The sequence below is a fragment of the Bos mutus genome, chromosome 11, assembly GCF_027580195.1.
Source record: "Bos mutus isolate GX-2022 chromosome 11, NWIPB_WYAK_1.1, whole genome shotgun sequence".
In the NCBI taxonomy this organism is placed as follows: Eukaryota; Metazoa; Chordata; class Mammalia; order Artiodactyla; family Bovidae; genus Bos; species Bos mutus.
Window position 1 is genome coordinate 61,900,091 of NC_091627.1, and position 27,821 is coordinate 61,927,911.

Genomic DNA, 27,821 nt, shown 5'->3' on the forward strand with positions numbered 1-27,821 from the left:
CCCACCAACAGTGTAAGAGGGTTCCCTTTTCTCCACACCCTCTCCAGCATTTGTTGTTTGTAGACGTTTGGATAGCAGCCATTCTGACTGGCATGAGATGGTACCTCATCTTGGTTTTGATTTGCATTTCTCTGATAATGAAAACTCTTGTCCATAACATAGTCACCTTGTATGTTTTAGTAAAGGTGTGCACTATTTGTGTGTGTGTGTAATGTGTCATCCTAGTGTCAAGCTTTTAAGTGGCTAGGCTTTAAATATGCCTTTAAGGTATTGTCTTTTAAAACTACTATTTCTGTTTGGTATTTCTTAATAAAATCAGTAATAAACAAAGATGGCTACTATTACAGTCCTCTGGCCAAGGAAATGTGAAAGTTAGACATGTGTGTTCTTGCCTGGAGAATCCCAGGGACAGAGGAGCCTGGTGGCCTGCCGTCTATGGGGTTGCACAGAGTCGGACATGACTGAAGTGACTTAGCAGCAGAAGCAGCAGACATGTCTAACACAAAAGTGAAAACACTATTTGGAGGTATTACTGCTCATCAGCCTAAATAACATGAGGCACTATTATAGGAAAATGTAAAAATAAAACATAAGAACATGCCATTTTGTTTCTTCATGCATTCAAATATTTCTACAGCCAGGCTGAGCCTGAGTACTAGGGAGACGGTGGTCAACCAGGTAGGTGGAGTTTCTGCCAGCTTGGCCTTTAGTCCCAGTGGCAGTAAAAGCAGACAGACAAGGAAATAGTGTGTAGGAAAGTTAAGGTGGGTAGGGTGACTCCTGTGTAACAAGCAGCACTGTAGGCCAGGCAGTCTTCTCAGTGCTTGACATGTCCTTTCACATGTGATGTGCGTGTGTAATAAGCATGTTATTAACGTTGCTGGTTTACCAGCAAGGAGTCAGGTCACAGAGCAGGAAGCCAGTGGAGCAGGGGTTAGGTTCAAGCATTTGGTTCCAGATCTCTTCTTCCAGCAAATAAATAAGCTGTGCTGCCCCAGTGAGACCTGAAAACAGAGAAACCAGGAAAGGAGGAATCAGAAAACTGCTTCAGGAAAATCTAGTTCCACTCTCCAAAATGAATTCTGAGGTTTCGTCAAAAATGAAAGTGATTTTTAAAAATTAGAATAAAATACTTAAAATACTTGATCATGTGATCTCTAGATACAAAATACTTTTCTAAACTTAAGTTACAAGGGGAAAGAGACTGAACTAGATAAAACTAACAAATGAAAATATGACAAGGGATTAGTATCCTTAACATAAAGATATCTCATTCATTTAAAAAAATGCTTGTTTGAAATTTATATATGGGTTTATCTGTCTTTTATGAATCATTAGGAGCTTGCTTCTTTACATTTTGAGAACCATATAATCTAACTTATTTTCCTGTAAAGGTAGACCAAGCATACCAATTTACTTCTTTAAAATATGTATTTCAAAGGACCAGGGGGGGAAAAATGTAGAACATCCAAGAACTGTGGGGCAGCTACAAATGTATAGCATGTGTGCAATATGAATGCCATAGGAGAAGAGAGAGAACGGAACACGGAAATACTTGGCACAGGGAAGACTGATTACCCGGTTTAATGTCAGGTGCCAAGGTACAGATCCGGGAAGGAAGTTCAGAGAACACCACACGTGGCACAACCAGAAGAGGTGCACCGTGGCATGTCATTTTCAGATTACAGAAAATCAAAGATGAAAGTCCTGAAAGAAGCCACAGAAAAAACACCTTATGTATAGAGGATTACATCAAACTTACAAGGAGCCATACAGAAGAATGTAAAATGCATTGCTTAAGGTGTTGAGAGAAAAAAACCCACCAACCTAGAATGCTTTGCACTAGAAGTGAAGGAGCAATAGAGTTTCTTAGAAATGGAGGGCATTTGTTGCCAGTAGACATGCCTGTCAATAAATGTTAAAAGAAATTCTTTAGGACTTGCCTGGTGGTGTGGTAGATAAGAATCTGCCTGCCAGTGGAGGGAACACAAGTTCAATCCCTGGTCCAAGAAGATTCCACTTGTTAAGAAGCAACTAAGGTCGTGCTCCACAACTCCGGAGTCCGTTGCTCATAGAGCCCATGCTTTGCAACAAGAAGAGCCTGTGCACGACAAGGAAGAGTAGCCCCCATGCCACAACTAGAGAAAAACCCCTGCAAAGCAGAGAAGACCCAGTGCAGCTCCCCCCCAAAAAAAAATTTAATAAGAGTTCTTTAGAAAGAAGAAAGATAATACAGGTCAGACCTCAAAGGGGCAACACAGTATTGGGGAAGAACAGAATGGGAGGATTAGCCCTGCCCTACTGCTAGACTTAGTGTGGAGCTGCAACAGTCAGGATTTGCGAGTGGTGGTGGTGAAAGAATGAACAGACAGCAGTGGAGCAAAAAGCCTAGAATCAGACCACAGGTAGAGTCAGCTCCTCTCTGTTGTCAGAAACAGTCATGTTGTTGGGCACAATTCCAAAGGCACAGTCCATGCAGGACAGCACAGGTGTGATTCCTTGAGGCCACTTTCAGGGAAAGCCAGAGACATGTGTTAGTTATTTTGTACAGGGCTGCATTTTTGTGAAGAACAGTCAGTAGTTGACCAGGAACAAGGGGAAAACAGGATTTATCAGAAAGGGGAGAGGAAACACAGGCTACAGGGAAGAGTTGAGTCTCGCTGCACATTGGAGGACGTCCTTGTTGGCTGGTGTGGATCACAGAGGTCGGTCCTGGGGTTCTCTCCTGAGCAGGGCCGACTAGGAACATCAAAGGAAAAAGCCACGTGGTTTTAGGGTCTTTGGAAAATCGTGAACGTTCTGCTGCAGAGTATGAGACTGTGTGTGGGGTCCTCTCATATTCCTTGAGCGCCTCTGCTTCATCTGGGCCAGGCCCAAGATGGAGGACATCTTGCCTGTCTTCAGCAAGACTCTGTAGGTGGAGGTAACAGGTGACAAGGGTAAACTTTTTCTCCTGCCCGCTTAAATGTTCATGTTTCAGAAGTATTTTTGATGACTAGACAGATAACTTGGAGATACTGCATTGTATATGTTTTAAATCCTCTTCGAGCCTTTAAGAGACTACCTCATACTAAAAGTCATCTAGATTATGCTAATTTTATTGTATGATGCCATGGGGTAGTCTGTCAAATGTTGAATCTAGGTAAATATTTCAGGCTTCCAGAATGAACTCTTAAGGCTTGTGTTAAGACGGCCCAGTCATACAGTCTGAGGAGTTGAGTGTACGATAATATCCTGAAGTTAAGTCCTTTTGTCTTTTGTTGAAGAATCTTTTATCAGAATATGATAAGCAGTCAGAACAGTTGGATGCAGAGAAAGAACGTGCCAATAACTTTGAGCATCAAGTAGAAGACCTTACAAGACAATTAAGGAATTTGACTTTTCAGGTAACTTTAAATTGAGTAAATTCATGGTGACTCAGATGGTAAAGAATCTACCTGCAATGCAGGAGACCCAGGTTCAATCCCTGGTTTGGGAGGATCCCCCTAAGAAGGGAATGGCATACTGCAATATTCTTGCCTGGAGAATCCCATGGACAGAGGAGCCTGGCAGGCTACAGTCCATATGGTCACAAAGAGTCAGACATGACTGATTGACTGACACTTTCATATGTAAAAATTGTAATAAGTGTATTTCAATTCGAATATTTTTTTGCACAAAAGTTAAAATTAATACATAGAAACTTAATTTTATTTTCTTTTTCCCAATGTTGAGAGAAGAATATGACCAGAAAACTGGCAACCATCCTGTCTTACTTACAGCTGTAAACTCAGCTCCCCTGAGGTTTTTTGTTTTTTTCATTTTTTGCCTTTTCATCTGTTAGTGCTCCTGGTCTCTTGAAATGTTTTCCAAATTAACATCAACAGTGACTGTGTTTTAAACTTACTCTTGATTTTTGCATTTTTATTTCGTGGACTCGATTCTGAAAACTTCACTTTTTTATACTGTGCCAGTATTCTCATTATGTTCCATTTTATTCTTCCTCTCCTGTGTGTATTTTCTGTGTGTTTACAGTAGTGAATCATTTGTCATTGTAGTGTGAAAAATTAACCTCAGATAATGAAGACTTCCTGGCCCGTATCGAGACACTGCAGTCTAACGCCTGCTTATTGGAAGCGCAGATTCTAGAAGTCCACAAAGCCAAGGCTATGGCAGACAAAGAGCTGGAAGCTGAAAAACTTCAGAAAGAACAGAAAATAAAGGTCAAAACAGTTCTGTGGGGTGAATTCATTTCACACAGTGGTGTTTTTATTGCAGTACAGTGAAGGAAAGACTTGCTGATGAGCATTTGTTAAATCATCAAAGTTTATTAATTCTTTAACGTGGAATTAAAGTTAATTAATTGAAGTTAATTAATTCCAACTGTGAAGTTGAGAATCCACAGTATGATTTTTCGGTGTATATTTTTTAAATATGGAAAGATTTCCAAACTCTGTACTTTATATGTCAGATTTATTTTATAATCCTTTATGAATGCTTTTTTTTTTTAAACATTGGTTGGCTTAGGGGTCCCAGTGTTTCTATTTTTAATTTTAGGAGCATGCCAGTTCTGTAAATGAACTAGAAGAACTGCAGCTACAGCTTCAAAAGGAAAAGAAACAGCTTCAGAAAACCATGCAAGAATTAGAGCTGGTTAGAAAGGTAAAGAATCTGCCTGAAATGCAGGTGACCTGCATTCCATCCCTGGGTTGGGAAGATCCCCTGGAGAAGGGAACGGCTACCCACTCCAGTATTCTGGCCTAGAGAATTCTACGGACTGTATAGTCAATGGGGTCACAAGGAGTCGGACACAACTGAGTGACTTTCACTTTCAGAAAGCTAAAATGAAACACTAGACTTAGAATAGCAATGTTCTCATTTTTAAACTATCCTATAGGCCCTGAAAAGTAAAATTTCAAAAACAAGGTTATTTGTGATACTGAAGTACTTCTTTATAAATTATTTGCCTCAGAATATGGAAAATTTAACTTAGTTATCCAGTGCCCATCTCTCTGGAAGAATTTAGGCTTGGTTTGCTGTTTTATTCTTTGTACATGATTATTCTGTGACACATGAAAAATTTAGTTAATGTTAGAAACTGAAGTTTATATTATGCTGAGAACTTTGGTGAATTTTTCTCTGCTCTTCCAACAATGGGAGCAAAAATAAAGGTACCATAAGAGCGGCTTAAAATAGGAATATTTTATAAATAAGAGTAGACCAGTTGTAGTTAATGAAAATTATACAATGAAACTGAGAAAGTTAAACTGTTTACAAAAGTGGTCTATTTTATGAAATTACAATCTAGGAAGTACCCCAGCATTTTCATTAACATGTGAAGTTTCTATGCTACAGAAAAGTATCCTAGAGTAGGTGTGCTGCGATCCTTGATCCTTTCAGAAATTCCTAGACAGAGTTAGCTCATCCACTGTCACATGGACCTCTCGTTGAAACCTGTGCAGGATGCCCAGCAGACCACTCTAATGAACATGGAAATTGCTGATTACGAGCGCTTGATGAGAGAGCTGAATCAGAAGTTATCTAATAAAAACAGCAAGATAGAAGATTTGGAGCAGGAAATAAAAATCCAAAAACAGAAACAAGAGACCCTGCAAGAAGAAATGAGTGAGTAAAACAGAACCCACTGCACCTCATGGTCACTGTCTTCAGCAGAAGTGGGGGATGGGGGTGGGGGCCAGTGCTGATGGTTTCCTTGACCAGCAGCCCAGTCATCCTCACAGTAGGGACTGAGACTGGGGACTAAAGAGCGGGGCTGTAAGACTACCCACTGTGCCCTTGTGTACATTCAGTCCTGTAAACATTTCTCAGGGGTCCTGTTGCCAGCAGAGCAGGATGGTTGTAATGCCCATGGAATCTTTCTGAGGTGATTCTGTTCCATTTTATCTGTGAAATAATTTCCAGCGTAAGCACTAGAGCTGTGAGTGTCCCTTAGGCAGTCCTTCAGCTAACAAGCAGATACATTGTGTTTTTATTTTAATTCAGCTTGAGATGTTTTTAATTTTCTTTGAATCTCTTCTTTGAGCCATGGGCTTTTTTTCATTCTTAAGTAATTAACAGAGTTTTCAAATACTCTCTGTGCTTGGTTTCTCTGGGCCCTTCCCTGTGCACGCACCCATCTTCCAGCTGCGTTCTTGTGCATACTGGGTAGCAGGGCTCCAGGTCACAAACACTTGCAGACATTTGACTTTGAGTTAGCCAGCTAGCTGAAAAAGAGGCTCAGGTCTTGGGAAAACTTCAAAAGAGCTGCTTGATTAAGAAAGCCAGCACCTCTCGCTGGTGAGTCAGCACAGACACGAGAGGTCCAGGCAGTGGGTGTCAAGAGTGCAGAGGGAGAAGCTTCTGTGGGTGAATGGTTGGGGGTTGGGGCTTGTGTGGACTCTTAGGATTTGGAGAGAAAGAGGAAATTGGGACAGGGCAGTCCTTTCTGCAGCCATAATTAGGAGCAGAAGTGGAAAGGAGTAATGTAGTGTGGAAGTCTTTAAGTCTTTACAAGTTGGAGGAAAAGGCTTGACTTGTGAGGAAGAAGTATGCATGGAAGATCTCCTTGATCCATTTCAGGAGGGACCTGAACACAGGGTGGACTTGGGCCTTTGTGATGATTCAGCCCATTGTGGGGTCTGGGAAATGCAGGCACCCTGGGTGGCAGGGGCCCTGAGGCTTGAGCTCGGGGCTGTGGCTGGACGGGGAGGAGAGTGGGGACATGTGAGAAAGTATCTGCGCAAAACTGTTAGCCAGCTCACTCTGCCATGTGTTGTAGCCCCAGCCCTGTCCCTCTGCAGGGCCCATCTGGCTCCTCACTCACCCTCCTCACCTCGGGGGTGCAGCGGCCCTTCCTCTTCGGAAACATGGCGCCTGCTTTTCCACAGCCTTGTCATTCATTTGCTGTGCCCTCACCTTCCCACCCCATGAGCACCTTTTGGAGTCCTCCGTCTCCAGTATCTGCTGTTCCCACAAGCCTTCCTTGTCCCATGCAAATGTAACCTGGCTATGACCGTTAGTCCGTGTGGGTCCCCACCGCCTTTTTATTTCTGGTGAACATTTCTATTTTGCTTTACATCATCACATTATCCAGAGATTATCCTTAATTTTAGTCTGTGTTCTTAAAGGTCAGGAACTCTGTCACGATTCCTGGAGCACTTAAAGGCTTTATATGTAATGTGTGCCTTGTATAGTCTTTGCAGGACTGGGTAAATAGTTGCCAGGAAGTTACTGGTGGTGACATATCATAAAGGCAAGTCAAGGTGTATTCTTACAGAACACCTGCTCTTGTTTACTGAGTGATGTAGTCAGTGTGTGTGGATTTAGCTTCATGGCGGTAGTCGTTGCTCTTGAGGCCTTCTAGCTGCGGTCACACTGCCCCATGTGTTACTTGTTCTGTCAAGGACCAAGTTGTGGTCTCTGTCAGATGCTCTGTATTTGCTTCACGACGGCTGCAGCCAGGTTGGCCTGCTTCTGTGGTTGGTCCTGTGATCTGAAAAGTGCATCCACTTACTCCTGTTTGATACTGGCTTCCTCTTTACCTCTGTTACATAAAAGTGTTTTGTTTGGATCACATTTCAGTCTTCCTTTATTGAACTTTGTCTTACAAAACAATTAGTGTCACAAAATCAGACCAGGTGATTGGAAACACAGCACATCTTTTGAGGTATTTCTTATTGTGAAGTCTTTAGCTTTTAGATACGCAATAAGTATCTGCCTTTATTTCAGAGATGTGTGCTAAAATACTTACAGACAAGTGGGTTTCAGGGGTGGGGGGTACCTGTGTGTCACAGGAGTTGGGTCAGCGGGTGAATCTGAGTTGCAGTAAAGGGCAAGGACACATGTGTTCTCTGCGTCACGGACCCTGAGGTCTCTGTCCTGTTCCTCCTGCACTAAAGCAGCCATAAGCAGCGTGCAAACAGCCTGTTCCCAGAAGCAGGCAGCAGCCACGGTGCATGCAGGTTTGACACCTTGCTTGGTGGGATGAGATCGGCCTGTGTTGGTGGTCGTTAAAGGTGGTCATGGGTACAGTGGGATTTACTATATTATTGTCACTAGTGTCGTATGTGTTTAAAGTAATTCGTAGTAAAAAGCCAAGACAGGTTCCTTTCAGAGATAGGCTAATACAAAGAAAAGATTCTTATTCGGTTACTTATATCCACTCATAAACCTTTCTCCTGAAATGATCTTTCCCACTAGCTTCGCTGCAGGCTGTGCTACAGCAGTATGAGGAAAAGAATACCAAGATCAAACAGCTGCTTGTGAAAACCAAGAAAGAACTGGCAGATTTGAGGCAAGCGGTATGCGCATTCCTGAGTTCTATCTTTGAGTCCAAGTATTTATGAATAGCATCGTTATTTAATTTAACCAGGTTTCTTGTTCTACAGGAGACTGATCACTTAATGCTTCAGGCATCTTTAAAGGGTGAACTGGAGGCCAGCCAGCAGCAAGTAGAAGTCTATAAAGTAAGATTGTTTTTACTGTTAAAGGCTTTTAGAAATTTCCATGTAGAAGTAAGCTGCCACATGGGGGGTTTTATACACACACGCATACACACAAAATACACGTTTGCTCACACACATTTCTTCCCCCTAAATATCCTTCATCAGCCAGCATTTTGAGAAAGTAAAAGCAATAATTTATTTCTGTATCCGTTATGTTTGTGTATAACAGCTTGAGTTATTTAATTAAACATTGAACTGTAACATGTGTTATTGATTTAAGGAAAACCAAATTAATTTATTGAGAAAATATTCTACTCGTGTTGGCTCCATTTTTTGAATAAGCATAAGTTAAAATTCCTACTCTTAGGTCTCTTACACATAGTCCCCTCTCAGACCCCAACTTGACATTTAAGGGAAGTCTGTTTAACCAGCAAAGATCTGGTTCCCTCGCTCCTCACCGAAAGCCTCTGCCCCCAGATTCAGCTGGCGGAAGTGACGGCAGAGAAGCACAAAGCTCATGAGCACCTGAAGGCATCGGCGGACCAGCACCAGCGCACGCTGGGTGCCTACCAGCAGCGGGTATCAGCCCTGCAGGAGGAGTGCCGCGAGGCCAGGGTGCGTCCTCGGGTTGTGGGGTGGGGATAGGCTCCCAGCAGTTCGACCCATCCACCTGACCCCAGCCCAGCCAACCCAGACCTATACTAGCACAACTTGTTTCTGCTAAAAGCAAAGACAGAGGTATACATTGTTTCCACTTTAACCTTGTTTTGCAGTTTCTGTGTGCAAATAAATTTTTAAAAAGTTTTTTCGTTAGAAAGGTTAAGAGTTCTCTCCAAGGGCTAAATGACTATGAAATCGTATTCTAATAGAAGCACCACTTTCTTCAATGTACAGAACAGACCCCTGCAATTGACTTGTTACAGGCATGGCTCTTTCTAAGCATCCTGGGCAGTAGGGCTGAGAGGTCACAGGGCACTTTAGGAAACCCGGGACCCAGAATTACACTTTTCCCACTCTCTTGAAAACCAAAGTGCAAGTAGCCTCACCTGTTTGAATTAATTTTTCATGTATTTATAAAACAGGAAATATTGTAAGTGAAAATCGTTCTAAATAGTGCTATTATAAAAATATGGGCAGTAATCTACCAGGATGAAAACAGGTAGAAATATACCTCCTGTCAGACAAGATATGTCATTCAAAGACCTTAAAAAAGTGTAAGGTCAACAGAAGTACACTATTTAGGGAAAGTTCGTTGAGGGACTAAGGAGTGTCAGAGGCATTACTCATCTTCAGAGAAAGGTTTTCATCTTCATTCACAATCTGAGAGAAAGCAGGAGGACCACGTGACCTAGAAAATGCAGTGGTCAGACTTCTCTGTTTCTGAACCATTACAGGCAGAACAAGCTGCGGTCACCTCTGAATTTGAGAGCTACAAAGTCCGGGTCCACAACGTTTTAAAACAGCAGAAAAATAAGTCTGTGTCTCAGACTGAGGCTGAGGGGGCCAAACAAGAAAGGTGAGGTCTTCAGGATGGGGAGCACCCACGGGGTTGGGAACTCCTGCTCCCGTGCCTTTGGACAGTGAGGGTTACACGTAACCACTAGTTACCACCAGTGTTTCAATAATATGTTGTTTAATACTTCTTAAAAATTAGCATACAGATCGCTCTTGTGAATTATTCAAAAATATACTAGGAATGAGAGTTTGCTGTGGCATTCTATAGCATCTGTGCTTTGCTTTTATTGGGAGAGGGCTGGTGTTCAGAACAATTTTACATCTGGCTCTTATATTCTCAGTAGGAGTAAATATCCTGCAGAGTTTGTATATTTATGCGTTACTTTTTCTTGAACTTTTTATTTTATATTGGGGTATAGCTGATCAGCAGTGTTGTGATAGTTTCAGGTGAACAGCAAAGGGACTCAGCCATATATAGAAATGTATCCATTCTTCCCCAAACCCCGCCTCCCAATCAGGCTGCCACATAACCTTAAGCAGAGTTCCCTGTGCTGTACAGTAGGGCCTTGTTGGTTATCTGTTTTAAATATAATAATGTGTCCATGTCCATCCCAAACTCCCTGGCAGCCATAAGTTTGTTTTCTAACTCTGAGTCTCTTTGTTTCCTAAGTGAGTTCATTTGTATTATTTCCTTTTAGATTCCACATATAAGGGATGTCATACAGTATTTTTCCTTCTTTATCTGATTTATTTCACTCAGTATCCCTCACTAGGTCCATCCATTTGCTGCAAATGGTGTTATTTCATTGTTTTTAATGGCTGAGTGATGTTCCATTGTATATATGTACCACAAGTTCTTTATCCATTCCTCTGTTGATGGACATTTAGATTGCTTCCTTGTGGCTATTGTAAACAGTACTGCAGTGAAGATTGGGGTGAGTGTATCCTTTTGAATAATGTTTTTCTCTGGATATATGTCCAAGAGTGGGATTGCAGGGTCATATGGTAGCTCTATTTTTAGTTTTTTAGTTTTTAAGGTAAAGAATCTGCCTGCAATGCAGGAGACCCGGGTCGGATCCCTGGGTCAGGAAGATCCTCTGGAGAAGGGAATGGCAGTCCATTCCAGTATTCTTGCCTGGAGAATCCCATGGACAAAGGAGCCTGGTGGGCCACAGTCCATGGGGTCGAGAAGAGTCAGACATGACTGAGCGACTAACACATACTCTTCTCCATAGTGGCTGTACCAATTTGCAGTCCCACCAGTAGTCCAGGAGGGTTCCCTTCTGCCCACCCCGTCTCCAGCATTTGTTGTTTGTGGGTTTTTTGATGATAGCCTTTTTAGCTGGTGTGAGGTGCTGTCTCATTGTAGTTTTGATTTTGCATTTCTCTAATAATTAGTGATGATGAACATCTTTTCATGTGCCTCTCGGCCATCTGTATGTCGTCTTTGGAGAAATGTTTCTTTAGGTTTTCTGCCCATTTTTTAAATAGGTTGTTTGTTTTGATGCTGTTAAGCATCATGAGCTTTTTGTAAATTTTGGAGACTAATCCCGTATCAGTTACATCATTTGCAAATATTTTCTCCCAATCTGGATTGTCTTTTCACTTTGTTTATTGTTTCCTTTGCTTTGCAAAAGCTTTTGAGTAGGTCCTGTTTGTTTATTTTTGTTTTTATTTCCATTATTCTGGGATGTGGATTGAAAAAGATGTTGCTGTGATTTATCTCAAAGAGTGTTTTGACTATGTTTCCTCTAGGAGTTTTTTAGTGTCCGGTCTCAGTTTTAGGTCTTTAATCCATTTTGAGCTTATTTTTGTGTATGAAGTTAAAGAGTGATCTAATTTTTATTTTTTAACATGTGACTGTCCAGTTTTCCCATCAGCATTTGTTGAAGAGACTGTCTTTCCAACATTGTGTAGTCTTGCCTCCTTTGTCATAGATGAATTGACCATAGGTGCATGGACTTATTTCTGGGTTTTCTATCCTGTTCCCATTGGTCTATATTTCTATGTGCCAGTACCATACTGTTTTGATGACTTTTGGTTTATAGTGTAGGCTGAAGTCAGGGGGCCTGATTTCTCCAGTTCCATTTTTTTTTCTCAGGATTGCTTTGGCTATTCAGGATCATTTCTATCGTTTGAGACTTTTTGTTCTAGTTTTATGAAAAAAGCCATTGGTAATTTGATAGGGATTTCATTGAATCTGTAGATTGTCTTGGGCAGTATAGTCATTTTCACAATATTGATTCTTCCAGTCCATGAACATGGTGTATCTATTCATCGTTTATTTCTTCTTCGATTTTTTTCATCAGCATCTTAATAGTCACTAGAGTACAGGTTTTCTGTCTCTGAGGTAGGTTTATTCCTAGGTATTTTATTTTTTTTTGATGCAATGGTAAATGGAATTGTTGCTTGAATTTCTCTTTCTGATCTTTCATTGTTACTGTATGGAAATACACCAGATATCTGTGTATTGATTTTGTAATCTTATGGTTGTATTGCTTTTTAAGTATTTAGTAAATAGATAACTCTAGGCTAAAAACTGATGAGGTGTTTTTTTCTATGAATTGCTCGTCTTAAAAGCTGAAGTTGAATACTGACACATTTAATATAAAAATACCACATTTCCAAGAGTCAGCTTTGATTAAAAGTTTTGAGTTAAGATTACTTTAATATAAATGTTTTAAGTTTCTTCTACTTTCTTATATATTAAATATCTTTTTAAAAAAGAAATAGTGTATTACACCAGTTGTGACAGAAATACAGTTTTTAACTTTTTCTCCAAAGACTTTTCTTTAATTTGGTGTAACAAGCTGTTCTCAGAATGGTTAGCTTAGAACTGTATGATTTCTGTTTTTCCCCCAACTAATGTCATAGTCCTATAACATAAAACAGACTGTTTTGACACACTGCATGGTCTGCTCCATTTGAATGTGAAATCTGTAAATTCAGACTTGTGTAAATGTGTAGTGTCTGACATCTAAAGTCTGACTGTAGTGTTTTGTTTCACACTTAACCCTGTTCTCCAAATTCCTCAGATTGTTTTTTTTCCTTTAGAATCATCCATAATAATGGCAAGAGTATGGTATTGAAAGATTAAATGATTAAAGTAAAATTTGTTTGAAACCACAAAATCAGGTTCACATCTTTCAAAAACATTTTTTGAACTATTTGTGTTTCAGAGAACATCTAGAAATGCTGATTGATCAACTGAAGCTCAAGTTACAAGACACCCAGAACAGCTTACAGATCAGCACCTCTGAGCTGCAGGCCCTGCAGTGTGAACACTGTGCCCTGCTGGAGAGGCACAACAGGGTGCTGCAGGAGGCCGTGGGCAAGGAGGCTGAGCTCCGCGAGAAGTAAGCCAGTGGCGCTGACACACGGGCAGCGAGTGGGCTTCTTGGCGCTCCGGCTGGGCACCCTTGGGAGGGTGTGGGCTGAAGTTAGGAGTAGGTTGTCCACACGTTGGTGGCTGCTTCTGCCTAAGTGCCCCTTCCTGCTGTGTCTGTACTTGGCTTTACCTGCTCGCCCACCATTCTGTCCATTGTGCCCTCATGGCCTTGCATTGGAGGCCGGCACTTCTTCTCTTTGGAGGACATTCGGGCAGCTGCTGATGGAGCCCTTACTTTCTTTGGAAACAAGAATTTACAGCAAGCGCTCTCTGTAGGACAGGCAGAGTTTACTAGAAGCACAGCGTGTAGGGAGCACACAGGCAGAGCTGTGCTCCCTGCCCAGGGCATGGGCGTCCTTGCTGACAGGGAGTGCCCAGGGGTGGAATTGCTCATGTAGACGCCATCTTCCAGTCTCTCTTCCTCCGGCTGCTCATCTTGCTTCATTTCCCACCCTGACCTGACCCAGGGCCCTCCTGATATGCTCACGCATCCTTTAGCCGAGGTGGAGTCCAGTGCAAGGGTCTCGAAGGTGGACAGCACTTATTACAGGATCGCACCCCCCCCCACCCCTCACCCCCGCCCCCCACTTCCAGATCCCGAGAAGTGTCTGCACATGTGCAGTGGAGGGGTGTCTCCTCATCTGGAGAATAGCAGGCGTGTCACCTTCTCCTTCACTCCAGCAGAGCTTCATTTCCCTCTGCTCCTGCCATTAATCCTTCGCTTGAAATGTCAGGGTAGACAGCCTCCAGTTGGTTCATCCAGCTCCCCATCTGCCTCCTGCCTGAGTCCCCCAGGGCACATCTGGTCCCCATCTTGGCCGAGCCAGTCTGGGGTGGACACTTACGTGGCACGGTCTCTCCCCAGGCTGTGCTCCGTGCAGTCGGAGAACTCCGCCTTGAAGGCTGAGCACGCGCAGATTGTTGATCAGCTCACGGCTCAGCACGAGGCCCTACGCACTGGCTTCCGGGAACAAGTGCGCCAGCTACAAGAGGAGCACCGGAGGACGGTGGAGACGCTGCAGCAGCAGCTGTGCCGGCTAGAGGCCCAGCTTCTGGAGCCCCGCAGCGAGCCAGCCACGCGGAGTACGTATTTGCGATGAGGACACGTGCACAGAGTGCGTACATGCAGTGGGAATGCACCCGTGGAGTGTGTATGTGCGATGGGGACACATATGGAGTACGTACATGCGATGGGGCCTGCTGTCTAGCCACCTCCCCCCCCCGCCACACACACACACACGGTGATGAGACAGCAGGTGTTGTGGTCAGCGACATGGTGTCTGCTCGCTGAGTGGAGCCTTGGACGCTGAACCCCCTGCTGCTCTTGCAGCAGCCCATGACCCCTGCAGGGTACTGACTTCACGTAGTTGGGTTTTTCTCTTTGACTCAAACATGCGGTCTCAAGCCCGCATGTGTACTCTCAAGTGTACAAATACAGTGTCCACTGCATCCATTTAGTGTTCTTTAGCGTTTTCTCAAATGCATTTTTTTTTACTCAGAAATTCTAGAGAGTGCTGAAATTGTAGGATTGTTTGGTCAAACACAGCATCTTCCCTTCCAAGTTTCTAATTAGTGGAGCTTTTGTTCAACCACACACACGACTTTGTTCTGCTTCCTGGAAGTGATGAGAGCCCATCAGCCGGAACGAGGCCACATCTCAGTGCAGAGTATCAGCTTCGTATTCAGTACTGATCCCTCATCGCCAGGGTGCTGGCAGCGACAGGTCACTCCTCAGGACCAAAACCAGCTTCCAGACAATGTAATGTAAACCAAGAACTATCAGAAGTGACTAACCAGGGAACACTGGAGTCAGGAGTCAGCAGTGGAGCAAGCAGTGAGCAAACGGTCAGAGACCCGGGCAGGCACTTCCGCAGAGGGAACTGAAGCGGCCTAAGCGAGAGGTGAGGTTGACAGGCCTGGCTGAAACAGGCTCTGACTCCTTGGACCAGGCCGTGTAATTGTTCCAACCTTGAGCTTTTTTGGAATTCATAAAGGAACTCCTTCGAAGTGTTTTATGACTCTCCTGGTTGTATCCTGGGCTGGTGGCCAGCGAGCGCAGAGCCCAGCCTGGGCAGGCTGGACCAGGCAGGTCCAGCGAGGCAGGACCCAGCCCAGTGGGATGGGTCAACCCACCGTGGATTCAGGACTCTTCTTGCCTGCATCCTGACAACAGAGTGGGTGATGGCCTGAACCCTCAGGGTGGAGTGTGAGGCCCATGGTCAGCGAGCTCAGAGCTGCCCTCAGCAAGGGTATGGTGTTCCAGGGTTAGCAGTACTGGAAACACCCATCCTCTGACAGGCAGAGTCTGGTTGGAGGGTTTCTGTAGCAGCCAGGCCTCTACATTGTGCTGTCCGATAGTTTACCCTAACTCAGTGAGCAAGTGCTGCCTCTGGTGAGTGGACTTCATGGTTAGAGTTCAGTAATTGGCTGGTTAGGGTGGTCTTAAAGTTGCCTCTTTCTGCATCTTTCCTTGTCTTTCAGTTATTCAGGTTCCCTGACATGCCACTGGTCATCCTGAGTCATGTTATCTTTGCTTGAGTGTCTGCTGGTGCTGAGTCCATGAGTCTGAGCATCTCCCACTTACTGTTTAAAAATCCTGTAACAGGCCCAGCTTCTTCCCAGCAACCTTTGAGGAGCCTTCGAGAGAGGAGAAGCGCAGACCTCCCATTCCTAGATGTGCAGGTCACGGCCCGGGAGGAGGGGGAGGGGATGGAGACCACGGACTTGGAGCACGGCTCTCCCGCCAGCACCCCTGCACAGTCCCTGGAGCAGCTGCTCAGTTCTCCTGAAGCCAGGCTCGGTGAGCTCTTCTGTGTGATTGTGTCATCCTGTCTAATTAATGTCACTCTGATTTATACGTGCTCTTTTGAGCTACTGTCGGAAAAGTATTTTCAGTATTCTCCTGTTTTACAAATGGAAAATTCGGCTATGGTCAGATTTGGCTTTCTGTTTTTTGCTTGTTGACTTTGAGCCTGTTCCCTCATGTATTATTTGAGTAATAATGCCCCCCTCACCTTTTATGAAATCCTCATGGAAGACCACTGAAATTACGGTCTCCCAGTAACTGCTGGTATTTCCTCCCTTATGAGCAAAGTAACACCAGCTCTCAGGATATGAACAGATGAAGGAGGGTGAGCTGGTGCTGACTTGGTGGCCTCACAGCTTCCAGGCCAGCAGCCTGCTTCACGGCAGAGTCTGTCTTCCTGTGTCACGTGCAGCCTTGTAACTAGGGCGTGGGGGTGGACCTGCAGAGCCAAGTGGCCATTCCAGGGTATTTTCTTGCTGATGTATTAAAATTTTCACTTGTGACCCCTCATTTTGGGAATTAACATTGGATGATTACTTGCAGAGCCACCTGCATGGCACAATGAATTCACCAAAGAAGAGTTGGTTCAGAAGCTCAATTCCACCACCAAGAGTGCCGACCACTTAAATGGCCTGCTTCGGGAAACGGAAGCCACCAACGCCATCCTCATGGAACAGATTAAGGTGGGGGACACTGCCTCCAGGAAGCCCTCCACACTAGCTTGTGTGTCCTCGCCGCACCTTTGTTGTCATTTTAAGGGCATTTCGGGGGAAAAGAAGGAGACACAGTGTTCATCTTTCATGTTAACCCCTTTCCCCTCGCTTCTCTGACACCAGCTTCTGAAGAGTGAAGTCAGGCGGCTGGAGCGGAACCAGGAGCGGGAGAAGTCGGCAGCCAACCTGGAGTACCTGAAGAACGTGCTGCTGCAGTTCATCCTGCTGAAGCCGGGCAGCGAGCGGGCGCGGCTGTTGCCTGTGGTGGACACCATGCTGCAGCTCAGCCCTGAGGAGAAGACCCGGCTGGCGGCCGCCGCCCAAGGTGGGCAGGGCACCAGACAGGGTTGTGCTGTGGGCCAGTATGTCCTGTGCTTGGTAGGAAACACTGGCTCTGCTTCCTGGGGATGGCACCATGTGTGCATCCCTTCCACGTAGAAGGGAGCACGCAGTGTCAGTGTGATCTCCAGTTCCTTGAAACTGGACTTGTGACCCTAGTTTGGGTTCTCCCTGTGAATTTGGTTTCCTTCTGTGCTGTGCTGTGTGTCATGTGTCAGACGTCCTTGATCTGACCCTCAGAGGAAGACACTGGGTGCTGTAGGCCTAAGGCAGGCAGGTGTGCAGCGTAGAGAGTAACCTTCTGTTTCGCCCCACAGGTGAGGAGGAGAGCGGGTCCCGCTCCTCGGGCTGGGCATCCTACCTGCACAGCTGGTCTGGACTCCGGTAGACTGATGGGAGAGCGCTGTTTATGAACCAAATAGTCTGTTTGGCAAAAAAGGCTTGTATATGTCACTGTCATTGTTTGGTCCGAAACCATGTGTATGTAATTCATATCTCCGTGTGTGTATCCGTGCATGTGTCAGATGAATTGAAGAGGCTCGGCCCATGGTGAACGTCCAGCAGTTGGAGTGTGGACATGGCCGTGGCCCTGAGACTCTGTGCCTCTCCATTGCCTCCAGACCCAGGAGCATCACCCTGCCCTCCTCTGGACTCTCAGGCTGCCTGAGTCAGGGCTGTCCTGTGAATTCTGAAGTTAAACTAAATTTTGGTACCATACCAGCCAGAATTTAGACTTTTAAAAGAATGTTGTAAGACCATTTATCACAAGATCAGACTGGAAGGTCGATTGTTATCATTGACAAATTATTACAGAAAACTTGTGAGTTAGAATGTGAAGGAAGATGCTTTCCTGGTAAAGCTGACGTGTTTATGAAGGAACATCAAGTAAATGTGCTGCAGTCCACCCCCAAGTCTAAGTTAACGTGTGACTGTTTCCTTATTCCCTTTAAAACTCCTGGGTCTGGGGGCGATGGAGAGGGCCCCACTCCACCTGCTGCACCTTCACCACGGGCTGAGCGTCTTCAGTTCATCTGACACACGCAGTGTGTGGACACACACACAGTTTTGGACCAAACAATGAGCTGCTCTGTCTTCTCCAAAGTACGTTATCTCAGACTGGTTCTGTGGTCACAAGCCCTGGTCACTGTGCTCCCAGATGGGGCGCTCCTGGGGAGTCTGCCCATATTCCTTTTGTGCTTCAGCAGCCTCTATACCGGCGTCTGTCTGGGGAATTTGCTCAGTTTGTCCAGAGAAACTTTCCAGTGCCCTGGCTGTGTCACTCGGTGTCCTGTCCAGAGGCAAGCTGGTGCTCACGAGTCCCAGCACACCGGTCACTCACATGCTGCGAGGGGCCCCGGGCTATAGCTCCTGGTGGTGGTGGTGGTACTTGGCTTGATGCCTCTGAATATTCTGTGGACTGTGTCAAAAACATGTCCTTAAATCATCAATGTGAACACTCTATTTTTAATATCTATTTGTTAAAAATCACCTCAGTATGCTCTATGAAGTTGTTTCGGCTTCTAGTCTACCCTGTGATCTTCGGTCTCAGCTGGTGAACTGACTTTGTATTGCGGTTACGGGAACATTGGTTTCCAGTTTACTTTAACTGAAATTTGCTGCTGACATGTTGAGTTTGTTCTTTAACAAATAATCTCAATATCTGACTTTCCTCTTATTTCAGAAGAACAGACCTAACTAGTGAATGTATTAATGAAAATGCTTCTATTTCAGAGCTGACTTCTAAGAATTTAGTTTTTTTACTTGATAAACTGTGAATATGAGTATGCCAGAAGCATACCAGGTAACTATTATAATATTTAAATAAATCTCACTTTCTCTCTGAGTCCAGGCTATCAACCTGTTTTGAAATACGGGCTCTACCTATGGACATAATAACAAAAATGTCTTGTATGATCAGAAATTACTACTTCAATTACAGAAGGGATCCCCCTTCCTGGTTTCCGCAACGAGAGGAAATGTAATGATTATTTTAATATTTCTATTAAATGTGTTAGACTGTATGTCACATTGTTAACACCTACTCTTCTGTTACATTAGCCTCGGCCTCCTAAGGGTCTTGAGTTGGTTTATGAAGTGCATTTTGGGATCCTTCTCTGCCATCTTGACCAGTCAGGACCTTGGACCCCCCCAGTGCTGGGCTCAGGGGCCTCAGGTTGCCTCGGGGTCCTGTGCGTCCAACACCCGCCTTCTGGCTGAAGCTGGAGGCCACTTGGCCCTTTCATGGGTGCTTCTCAAGTTCTGCCCTCTGTGGTGTGAGGGTCTCCCATACTACGAGCTCTGCTTACATTCCAGACAGTGTACATGGAGGCTTACGTTCCTTTAAACAGAAGTGAACCACTCAGCAGCAGAGCAGGGGTCCTGTACCCCACGGTAGCTAATGACGAGAGTGAGAGGTCCCATGGAGACATGGCTTTGGTGTTCAGTGAACAGAGCACATGAAAATACTCACATGTGGTTAGTAGGAACTTGGCAGTGGCACTTGGTGCAAGACTTCTGTTTCATGTCTGGAAGGTTTCATGTCAAAATCAGTTGTGGCAGGGATTCCCCGATGGCTCAGTGGTAAAGAACCTGCCTACCAGTGCAAGAGATGCAGGTTCGATCCCTGGGTCAGGAAGATCCTCTGGAGAAGGAAATGGCAACACACTCCAGTATTTTTGCCTGGAAAATCCTATGGACAGAGGAGCCTGGCGGGCTACAATCAAGTGAAAGTCACTCTGTCATATCTGACTCTTTGTGACCCCATGGACTGTATAGACCATGGAATTCTCAAGCCTAGAATACTGGAGTTGATACCCATTCCCTTCTCCAGGGGATCTTCCCAACCCAGGTATCAAACCAAGATCTCTTGTATTATGTGCAGATTCTTTGCCAGCTGAGCCTTCAGGGAAGCCCAAGAATACTGGAGTGGGTAGCCTATCCCATCTCCAGCGGATCTTCCCCATCCGGGAATTGAACCGGGGTCTCATGCATTGCAGGTGGATTCTTTACCAGCTGAGCTACCAGGGAATCCCTGGAGTTGGTGGGGTGACAAAAGAGTGAAACGTGACTGAGTGCACACGCACCCCATGCCACTCAGTCAGCTGTAGCTTCAGAAGAGAACAGCTGACTGTTCAGGAGAACAGCCTGATAGAACTGGCAGTGCCTTCCAGCTGATTTCACCAATGGATGATAAAGAGCATTTGGGTGTTTATGTATTGGTTCACCTGCCTGCAAAATGTGATTACATGGGAAAAAGAACCAAGTCCTGACATTGAGTTGTTACTGTTTTAAATAATAGGCTCTTGTGAGTTGAACACTGAATACGGTGTGGAAATGTGATTTCAGTTCAACAGTGCAGGTGACTGCCTGGTCTCCCATGGAGGACAGGCCCACTCCCACCCACGTGGTGCCCCTACCACGTGAGTCTGCCCTCAGCCTCCTATCTGGGGACAGAGGCCACCCCCCTATAAGAAGGCAAGGAAACCTGGCCATAGTCATCTGGACCCAGATGCAGGGTTCCACCCTAGACGAACCAATCAGTGTCTGACTCTGCAACCCCACGGACTGCTGCATACCATGCTCCCCTGCCCTTCACTATTCTCCCGGAGCTTGCTCAAACTCACATCCGTCAAGTCAGTGATCCCATTGAACCATCTCATCCTATTGTCCCCTTCTCCTCCTGCCTTTAGTCTTTCCCAGCATCAGGGTCTTTTCTAACAGATCAGCTCTTCCCATCAGATGGCCAAAGTATTGGAGCTTCACCATCAGTTTTTCTAATGAATATTCAAGGTTGATTTCCTTTAGGATTGATCCTGTAGTCCAAGGGACTCTCAGGAGTCTTCTCCAGCACCATAGCTCAAAAGCATCAATTCTTCAGTGCTCTGCCTTTTTTATGGTCCAACTCACACCTATACATGACTACTGGAAAGACCAGAGCTTTGACCAGAGCTTTGACTACAGTTTACATGCCACACAATTCATTGTTTAAAGTCTACAACTGAATGGCTTTCGTGTAGTCATGGTGTTGTGAAACCATCTCCATGTTAGAAGTTTAATCATTCCAGAAATAAACTCCCTACCTATGGGCAGCCTCTCCCCCACTAACCCTCCCACCTTTGACAGCCACTGATCTGCTATGCAGATGACACCACCCTTATGGCAGAAAGTAAAGAGGAACTAAAAAGCCTCTTGATGAAAGTGAAAGCGGAGAGTGAAAAAGTGGGCTTAAAGCTGAACATTCAGAAAATGAACATCATGGCATCCGGTCCCATCACTTCATGGGAAATAGATGGGGAAACAGTGGAAACAGTGTCAAACTTTATTTTGGGGGGCTCCAAAATCACTGCAGATGGTGACTGCAGCCATGAAATCAAAAGACGCTTACTCCTTGGAAGGAAAGTTATGACCAACCTAGACAGCATATTCAAAAGCAGAGACATTACTTTGCCAACAAAGGTCCATCTAGTCAAGGCTATGGTTTTTCCTGTGGTCATGTATGGATGTGAGAGTTGGACTGTGAAGAAGGCTGAGCACCGAAGAATTGATGCTTTTGAAGTGTGGTGTTGGAGAAGACTCTTGAGAGTCCCTTGGACTGCAGGGAGATCCAGCCAGTCCATTCTGAAGGAGGTCAGCCCTGGGATTTCTTTGGAAGGAATGATGCTAAAGCTGAAACTCCAGTCCTTTGGCCACCTCATGCGAAGAGTTGACTCATTGGAAAAGATTCTGATGCTGGGAGGGATTGGGGGCAGGAGGAGAAGGGGAGGACAGAGGATGAGATGGCTGGATGGCATCACTGACTCGATGGACGTGAGTCTGGGTGAAATCCGGGAGTTGGTGATGGACAGGGAGGCCTGGCGTGCTGCGATTCCTGGGGTTGCAAAGAGTCAGACACAACTGAGTGACTGATCTGATCTGATATCTGTCTGTAGATTTGCCTGTTTGTGTAATTCCTGTTACATTGCAACTAACTTGTTCCTAATCTCCAAATAATAACCAGGTAAGATTAAATGAAATGATACAGTAAGAGGCTGACTCAGCAGTGTCTGGTATGTAGGACACATACGATAAATGTTAGATGGTTTTAATTCCTACTTCACATGTCTAATTAAAGCTTCCCAGGTAGTGCAGTGGTAAAAGGATCTGCCTGGCAGTGCAAGAGACACGAGATGCGGGTTCAATCCCTGGGTCAGGAACATCCCCTGCAGTAGAAAATGGCAACCCACTCCAGTATTTTTGCTGGGAAATCCCATGGGCAGAGGATCCTGGTGGGCTACAGCCCATAGAGTCGCAGAGAGTCAGATACAACTGAGCACATACACACATCACATGTGTAATCACAAACTAGTTTCAGTGCATTCTGGTTGCTGTCACTACCAAGGAGATTAACATCACTGTTACCAGTGAAGTTATTATGGCTATAAATCTTTTTCTGAGGGATGTACTAAATTCTAAATGCAAAATTAAAGATGCCAACATCAATGACATTTGGGTCATTATGGTTACTCCTTTCCTAATTAGCAAAAGCCATCTTTTATTTTTTAAAGCAATTAAAAATGTAGGACACATACAATAAGTTGTTAGATTTTATTTTCCACTTCACATGTGTAATTCAGGCTTCCCTGATGGCTCAGATGATTAAGAATCTGCCTGCAATGCAGGAGACCCAGGTTTGATCCCTGAGTTGGAAAGATCCCCTGGAGAAGGGAACAGCAACACACTTCAGTATCTCTGCCTGGAAATCCAATGGACAGAGGAGCCTGGCGGGCTACAGTTCATGGAGTCACAAAGAGGCAGACACAACTGAGTGACTAATACTTTCACTTTATCCAGAATATTGCAATTTCAGCTGGCCATGTTTCTTGTATCTTTCTTGGTAACTTAGAAGAAAATGCATTTGGTTTTTGTATCGACTTTAAGTGCTATGCTGTTTCTTCACCTGTTTGCTACTGGCTAGATACAGGGTGTGCTTTCCTTGAGGGGCTCTTGAGAACTGGCCATGGCTTCGTGTTCCTTTTTTTTTTCACCCCAACTGGTTACCAGAAGGCCACACTCCCTGGACAACCCTTCTGTTTCCACTTCAGTCTTTATTCTCACTAACTTCCCAGAGGGAATGGGTCTGTGCATGAAGCCTGACCTACCAGGCTTCAGAAAATCTCCATTATCTTGGAATGTATTTTCCGGTTGCTTTGTTTGAGCTTAGGTGTAATTGTGACTCACCGCACCGAGGAGGGGAGGATGAGGACAAAAGTCTGGTGGAGCAGACAAGAAAACAGAAGACGCCACAGGCTTTCAGAGAAAGGGATTTTTTTAAAAATTAAAATTCATAAATATGAAAAATAGTAAACCGACCTGTACCATGTCAGGTTCTAGAAAGAGTTGCCATCTGCTAAGAGCATTGTTTGTTAATCACAGTTGATTACCTTCGATATCTTATTTGTACACAGAAGCATGCTTTTTATTATTTCTCTTATGATCAAAGTAGAGGTTAGAATTAAGACCCATTCTGAGCAATCTGTTTATTTCAGTGCAATTTAAGATTATAAGAAGACACTCTTTGCAAATAGTGAAATACAGTTTTTCACAAAGTTTGAATCTGTAGCAGTCCGTGGAACAATGTATCAATATACTTTCTACATCAAGTGTAATTAGTAAAGCTCTACATTTTGTGATATAAAGTGATCCTATTGTAAGCTGAAAACTCATATTCAGCACTGGATGGTGTCCAATGTTTAATTCCTGTGATTCAGTCTGAGTTTCTGACTGAGATCACTCTCTGGCCTTGCACGTTTCTCCTGGGACCCATAAAATATGGAACTAACTTAATTTCATGACTGTACTATTTCTGCTTCCTTTCCTGGAAAAGGAATCATTCAGATCAGCTTTCAAACTGCCTTACAGACGACAACTTTGAAATATTTTAAAAGGAGCTCCTCTATTCTAGAACTGCTCTAATACAGTAGTCACTACTCACATGTGGATATTGAAAGACTGAACTGTAGTTATTCCAAACTGGGATATATTGTAAGTATAAAATATACACCAGATTTTAAAGACATATGAAAATAACTTGTTTCTTAGAGACAGCTAAAAAAATAGAAAAGTTCTGGCAGGATTGACCAAGAGGAGAAAGATGACATGTATATAAATAATCTCATTAATAAACAGGAGACATATAAGAGATAGGGGCTTCCCAGGTGGCACAGTTGGTAGAGAACCTGCCTGCCAATGCAGAAGACATCCCGGAGGAGGAAATGGCAACCTGCTCCAGTATTCTTGCCTGGGAAATCCCACGGACAGAGGAGCCTAGCAGGCTACTGTCCGTGGTGTTGCAAAAAGTCAGACACAACTGAGGTACTGGGCAGGCACACATATAACAGATTCAGTAAAATTTTAAAAGATAGACTAATATAAACAATTATGTGAAATGATTTTGAAACTTTGGAGATAGAACTAATTTCTTTAAAACTTGAAATTTACTCAATATACTGTTAGCCTATGATGATTGTGTAGAATTTAAAAGCTTGAAAAATCCTGTAACTGGAATAGAAATTGAAATGGTGCTTAAAATCTGAGTTCTCAAGAAGAAAACACAAAGTCCAAATGGGTTTGCAGTCATGTTCCATCAAATGTTCAAGTAATAACTGTCCCAATTTGATAGGTTCACTCAGGCAATAAGAAATATTCTCCAAATTATTCTAGGAGACCAGCATAAGCCCTGATAAGCTTTTCTCTTCCCTGAAATGGCAGCATACCATTTAAGCAAACTTCCCCCATTGTTTTATTTCCTAACTTAAAATATATCTTGGAGGTGGTGGTTCAGTTGCTAAAGTTGTAGAAGTCATTCTTTATTACTACGAAGCATCTGTCTTTTTTAACTGTGGTGAAATATACATAAAATTGACCTTAAACATTTTCAAGTGTGAAGTTCAGTAGCATCAAGTATATTCACATTGTTGTACAACCTCCAGGGCTTTTTCATCTTGCAAAACTATAAGTGTATCTGTCAATCAGAACTCCTGACGTCCCCTCCCCCAGCCCCTGACGCCCACCATCTACTTTCTGTCTCTGAGTTTGACACCTCTGGGGACCCAGTATTTGTCCTTTTTCATCTGACTGACTTCACTCAGCATAGTGCCTCAAGGTTCTTCTGTGTTGTAGCATACATCAGAATTTCCTTGCTTTTTAAGGCTGCATGATATTCCATTCTGTGGATGGACTCCATTTTGTGTATACATTTCTCCATCCATGGACCTGTCTCCACATTTGGCTATTATGAACAATGTTGGGAATGAAGATGGGTGTACAGATAGCTCCAACTCTTCAGATGTCTGCTTTCAGTTTTTTTGGATATATACTCAGGAATGCGACTGCTGGATCATATAGTAGTTCCATTTTTAGTTTTCTTGAGCTTTCATACCCTTTACCACAGTGGCTGCAGCAACTTACACTCCCACCAAAAGAGCACAACGGCCTCAATTTCTCCACCAAAACAACATCTTGGTCAACACATGTTGACAGCAGCATCACCCTGGACAGGTTTCCCTGGTGGCTCAGACAGTAAAGAATCCACCTGCAATGCAGGAGACCTCAGTTTGATCCCTGGGTGGGGAAGATTCCCTGGAGAAGGGAATGGCAACCCACTCCAGTAGTCTTACCTGGAGAAACCCATGGACAGAGGAGCCTGGTGGATTACAGTCCATGGGTTTGCAGAGTTGGACACCACTGAGCAACTAATGCTTTCACTTCACTTTCCTCCTGGACAATAAGGTGGTTCTGATTTGTATTTCCCTAATGACTAGTTCAAGCTGGTTTTAGAAAAGGCAGAGGAACCAGAGATCAAATTGCCAACATCCACTGGATCATGGAAAAAGCAAGAGAGTTCCAGAAAAAAACATCTATTTCTGCTTTATTGACTATGCCAAAGCCTTGGACTGTGTGGATCATCACTATTGTGATCCACAATAAACTGTGGAAAATTCTGAAAGAGATGGGAATACCAGACCACCTGACCTGCCTCTTGAGAAACCTATATGCAGGTCAGGAAGCAACAGTTAGAACTGGACATGGAACAACAGACTGGTTCCAAGTAGGAAAAGGAGTACGTCAAGGCTGTATATTGTCACTCTGCTTATTTAACTTATATGCAGAATACATCATGAGAAACGCTGGGCTGGAAGAAGCACAAGCTGGAATCAAGATTGCTGGGAGAAATATCAATAGCATCAGATATGCAAATGATACCACCCTTATGGCAGAAAGTGAAGAGGAACTAAAAAGCCTCTTGATGAAAGTGAAAGAGGAGAGTGAAGAAGTTGGCTTAAAGCTCAACATTAAGAAAACTAAGATCATGGCATCTGATCCCATCACTTCATGGGAAATAGATGGGGAAACAGTGGAAACAGTGTCAGACTTTATTTTGGGGGGGCTCCAAAATCACTGCAGATGGTGACTGCAGCCATGAAATTAAAAGACGCTTACTCCTTGGAAGGAAAGTTATGACCAACCTAGACAGCATATTCAAAAGCAGAGACATTACTTTGCCAACAAAGGTCCATCTAGTCAAGGCTATGGTTTTTCCTGTGGTCATGTATGGATGTGAGAGTTGGACTGTGAAGAAGGCTGAGCACCAAAGATTGATGCTTTTGAAGTGTGGTATTGGAGAAGACTCTTGAGAGTCCCTTGGACTGCAAGGAGATCCAACCAGTCTATTCTAAAGGAATCAGTCCTGGTGTTCTTTGGAAGGAATGATGCTAAAGCTGAAACTCCAGTCCTTTGGCCACCTCATGCGAAGAGTTGACTCACTGGAAAAGACTCTGATGCTGGGAGGGATTGGGGGTAGGAGGAAAAGGGGATGACAGAGGATGAGATGGCTGGATGGCATCACTGACTCGATGGACGTGAGTCTGAGTGAATTCCGGGAGCTGGTGTTGAGACAGGGAGGCCTGGTGTGCTGCAATTCATGGGGTCGCAGAGAGTCGGACACGACTGAGCAACTGAACTGAACTGAATGACTAGTGATGTGGAGCATATTTTCATGTGCTTATTGACTATTCTTTTTTTTTTTAACAGATGTGTTGTAAGTAGAAACTGTGATTATTTAATGTCCTGGTTAAACAAACTTTCTCAATTGCTCTTAAAAGCAAAACTGCATTGGCCCTCCTGGTAAAACTGCTGTGGCCATTTCTGTACCACTGCCGCACGCCCGCTCTGCCCCACCCCATTCCTTCTTAAGGAGCAGCTTTACCCGCTGGGCTAACAGGGTTCTCTGGAGCCTTTCCTGAGGACCATCCTAGAATGGGGTCTGCAGCGCTGCTGAGACTCCAGGAGTGACCCCATCGCCAGGACCTGGTCAGAGTTGCGATGACTTCTCAGCACCGACACCGGCCACCTCCGCGGCCCACAGATTGGAGTGTGGGGACGGCGGAGCACGAGGGAGGGTGAACCGGCCCCGAATCCAGAACCGGCTTGCTGCATGGGACCCCTAGTCCCCTGGCCAGTGTCCTCCACCGGCAGGGCGGGGCCTCGGTGCGCGGGGCGGGGCCTATCTGGAGGCGGGGTCGAGACTCGAAAGGGCGGTTCCGGGGGGCCGGGCTGGAGGTCCGCCAGTTCCGGGAGCGGGGCGGACCGGCCGGGGCCTAGGTGGAGGCGGGGGCCGACATCCGGGAGGGCGGTTCCGGGGGTGGGGCGCTTCTTGGTGG

At 44.6% G+C, this 27,821-nt stretch overlaps 1 protein-coding gene across 1 annotated transcript in view; it reads left to right on the forward strand.

The window, feature by feature from the left end:
• GCC2 (GRIP and coiled-coil domain containing 2) overlaps positions 1-21,559 on the forward strand; it is a 37,477-nt gene extending 15,918 nt beyond the window's left edge. Inside the window, exons 10-23 of the mRNA XM_005889971.3 lie at positions 3,267-3,386; positions 4,038-4,202; positions 4,537-4,641; positions 5,442-5,604; positions 8,179-8,279; positions 8,367-8,444; positions 8,901-9,038; positions 9,818-9,939; positions 13,058-13,234; positions 14,132-14,349; positions 15,872-16,066; positions 16,616-16,755; positions 16,909-17,110; positions 17,442-21,559. Of these exons, the coding sequence (XP_005890033.2) occupies positions 3,267-3,386; positions 4,038-4,202; positions 4,537-4,641; positions 5,442-5,604; positions 8,179-8,279; positions 8,367-8,444; positions 8,901-9,038; positions 9,818-9,939; positions 13,058-13,234; positions 14,132-14,349; positions 15,872-16,066; positions 16,616-16,755; positions 16,909-17,110; positions 17,442-17,512 (1,995 nt within the window). The 3' untranslated portion in view covers positions 17,513-21,559. The remainder of the gene's footprint in view (positions 1-3,266; positions 3,387-4,037; positions 4,203-4,536; positions 4,642-5,441; positions 5,605-8,178; positions 8,280-8,366; positions 8,445-8,900; positions 9,039-9,817; positions 9,940-13,057; positions 13,235-14,131; positions 14,350-15,871; positions 16,067-16,615; positions 16,756-16,908; positions 17,111-17,441) is intronic.
• The last annotated feature ends 6,262 nt before the right edge of the window (positions 21,560-27,821 follow it).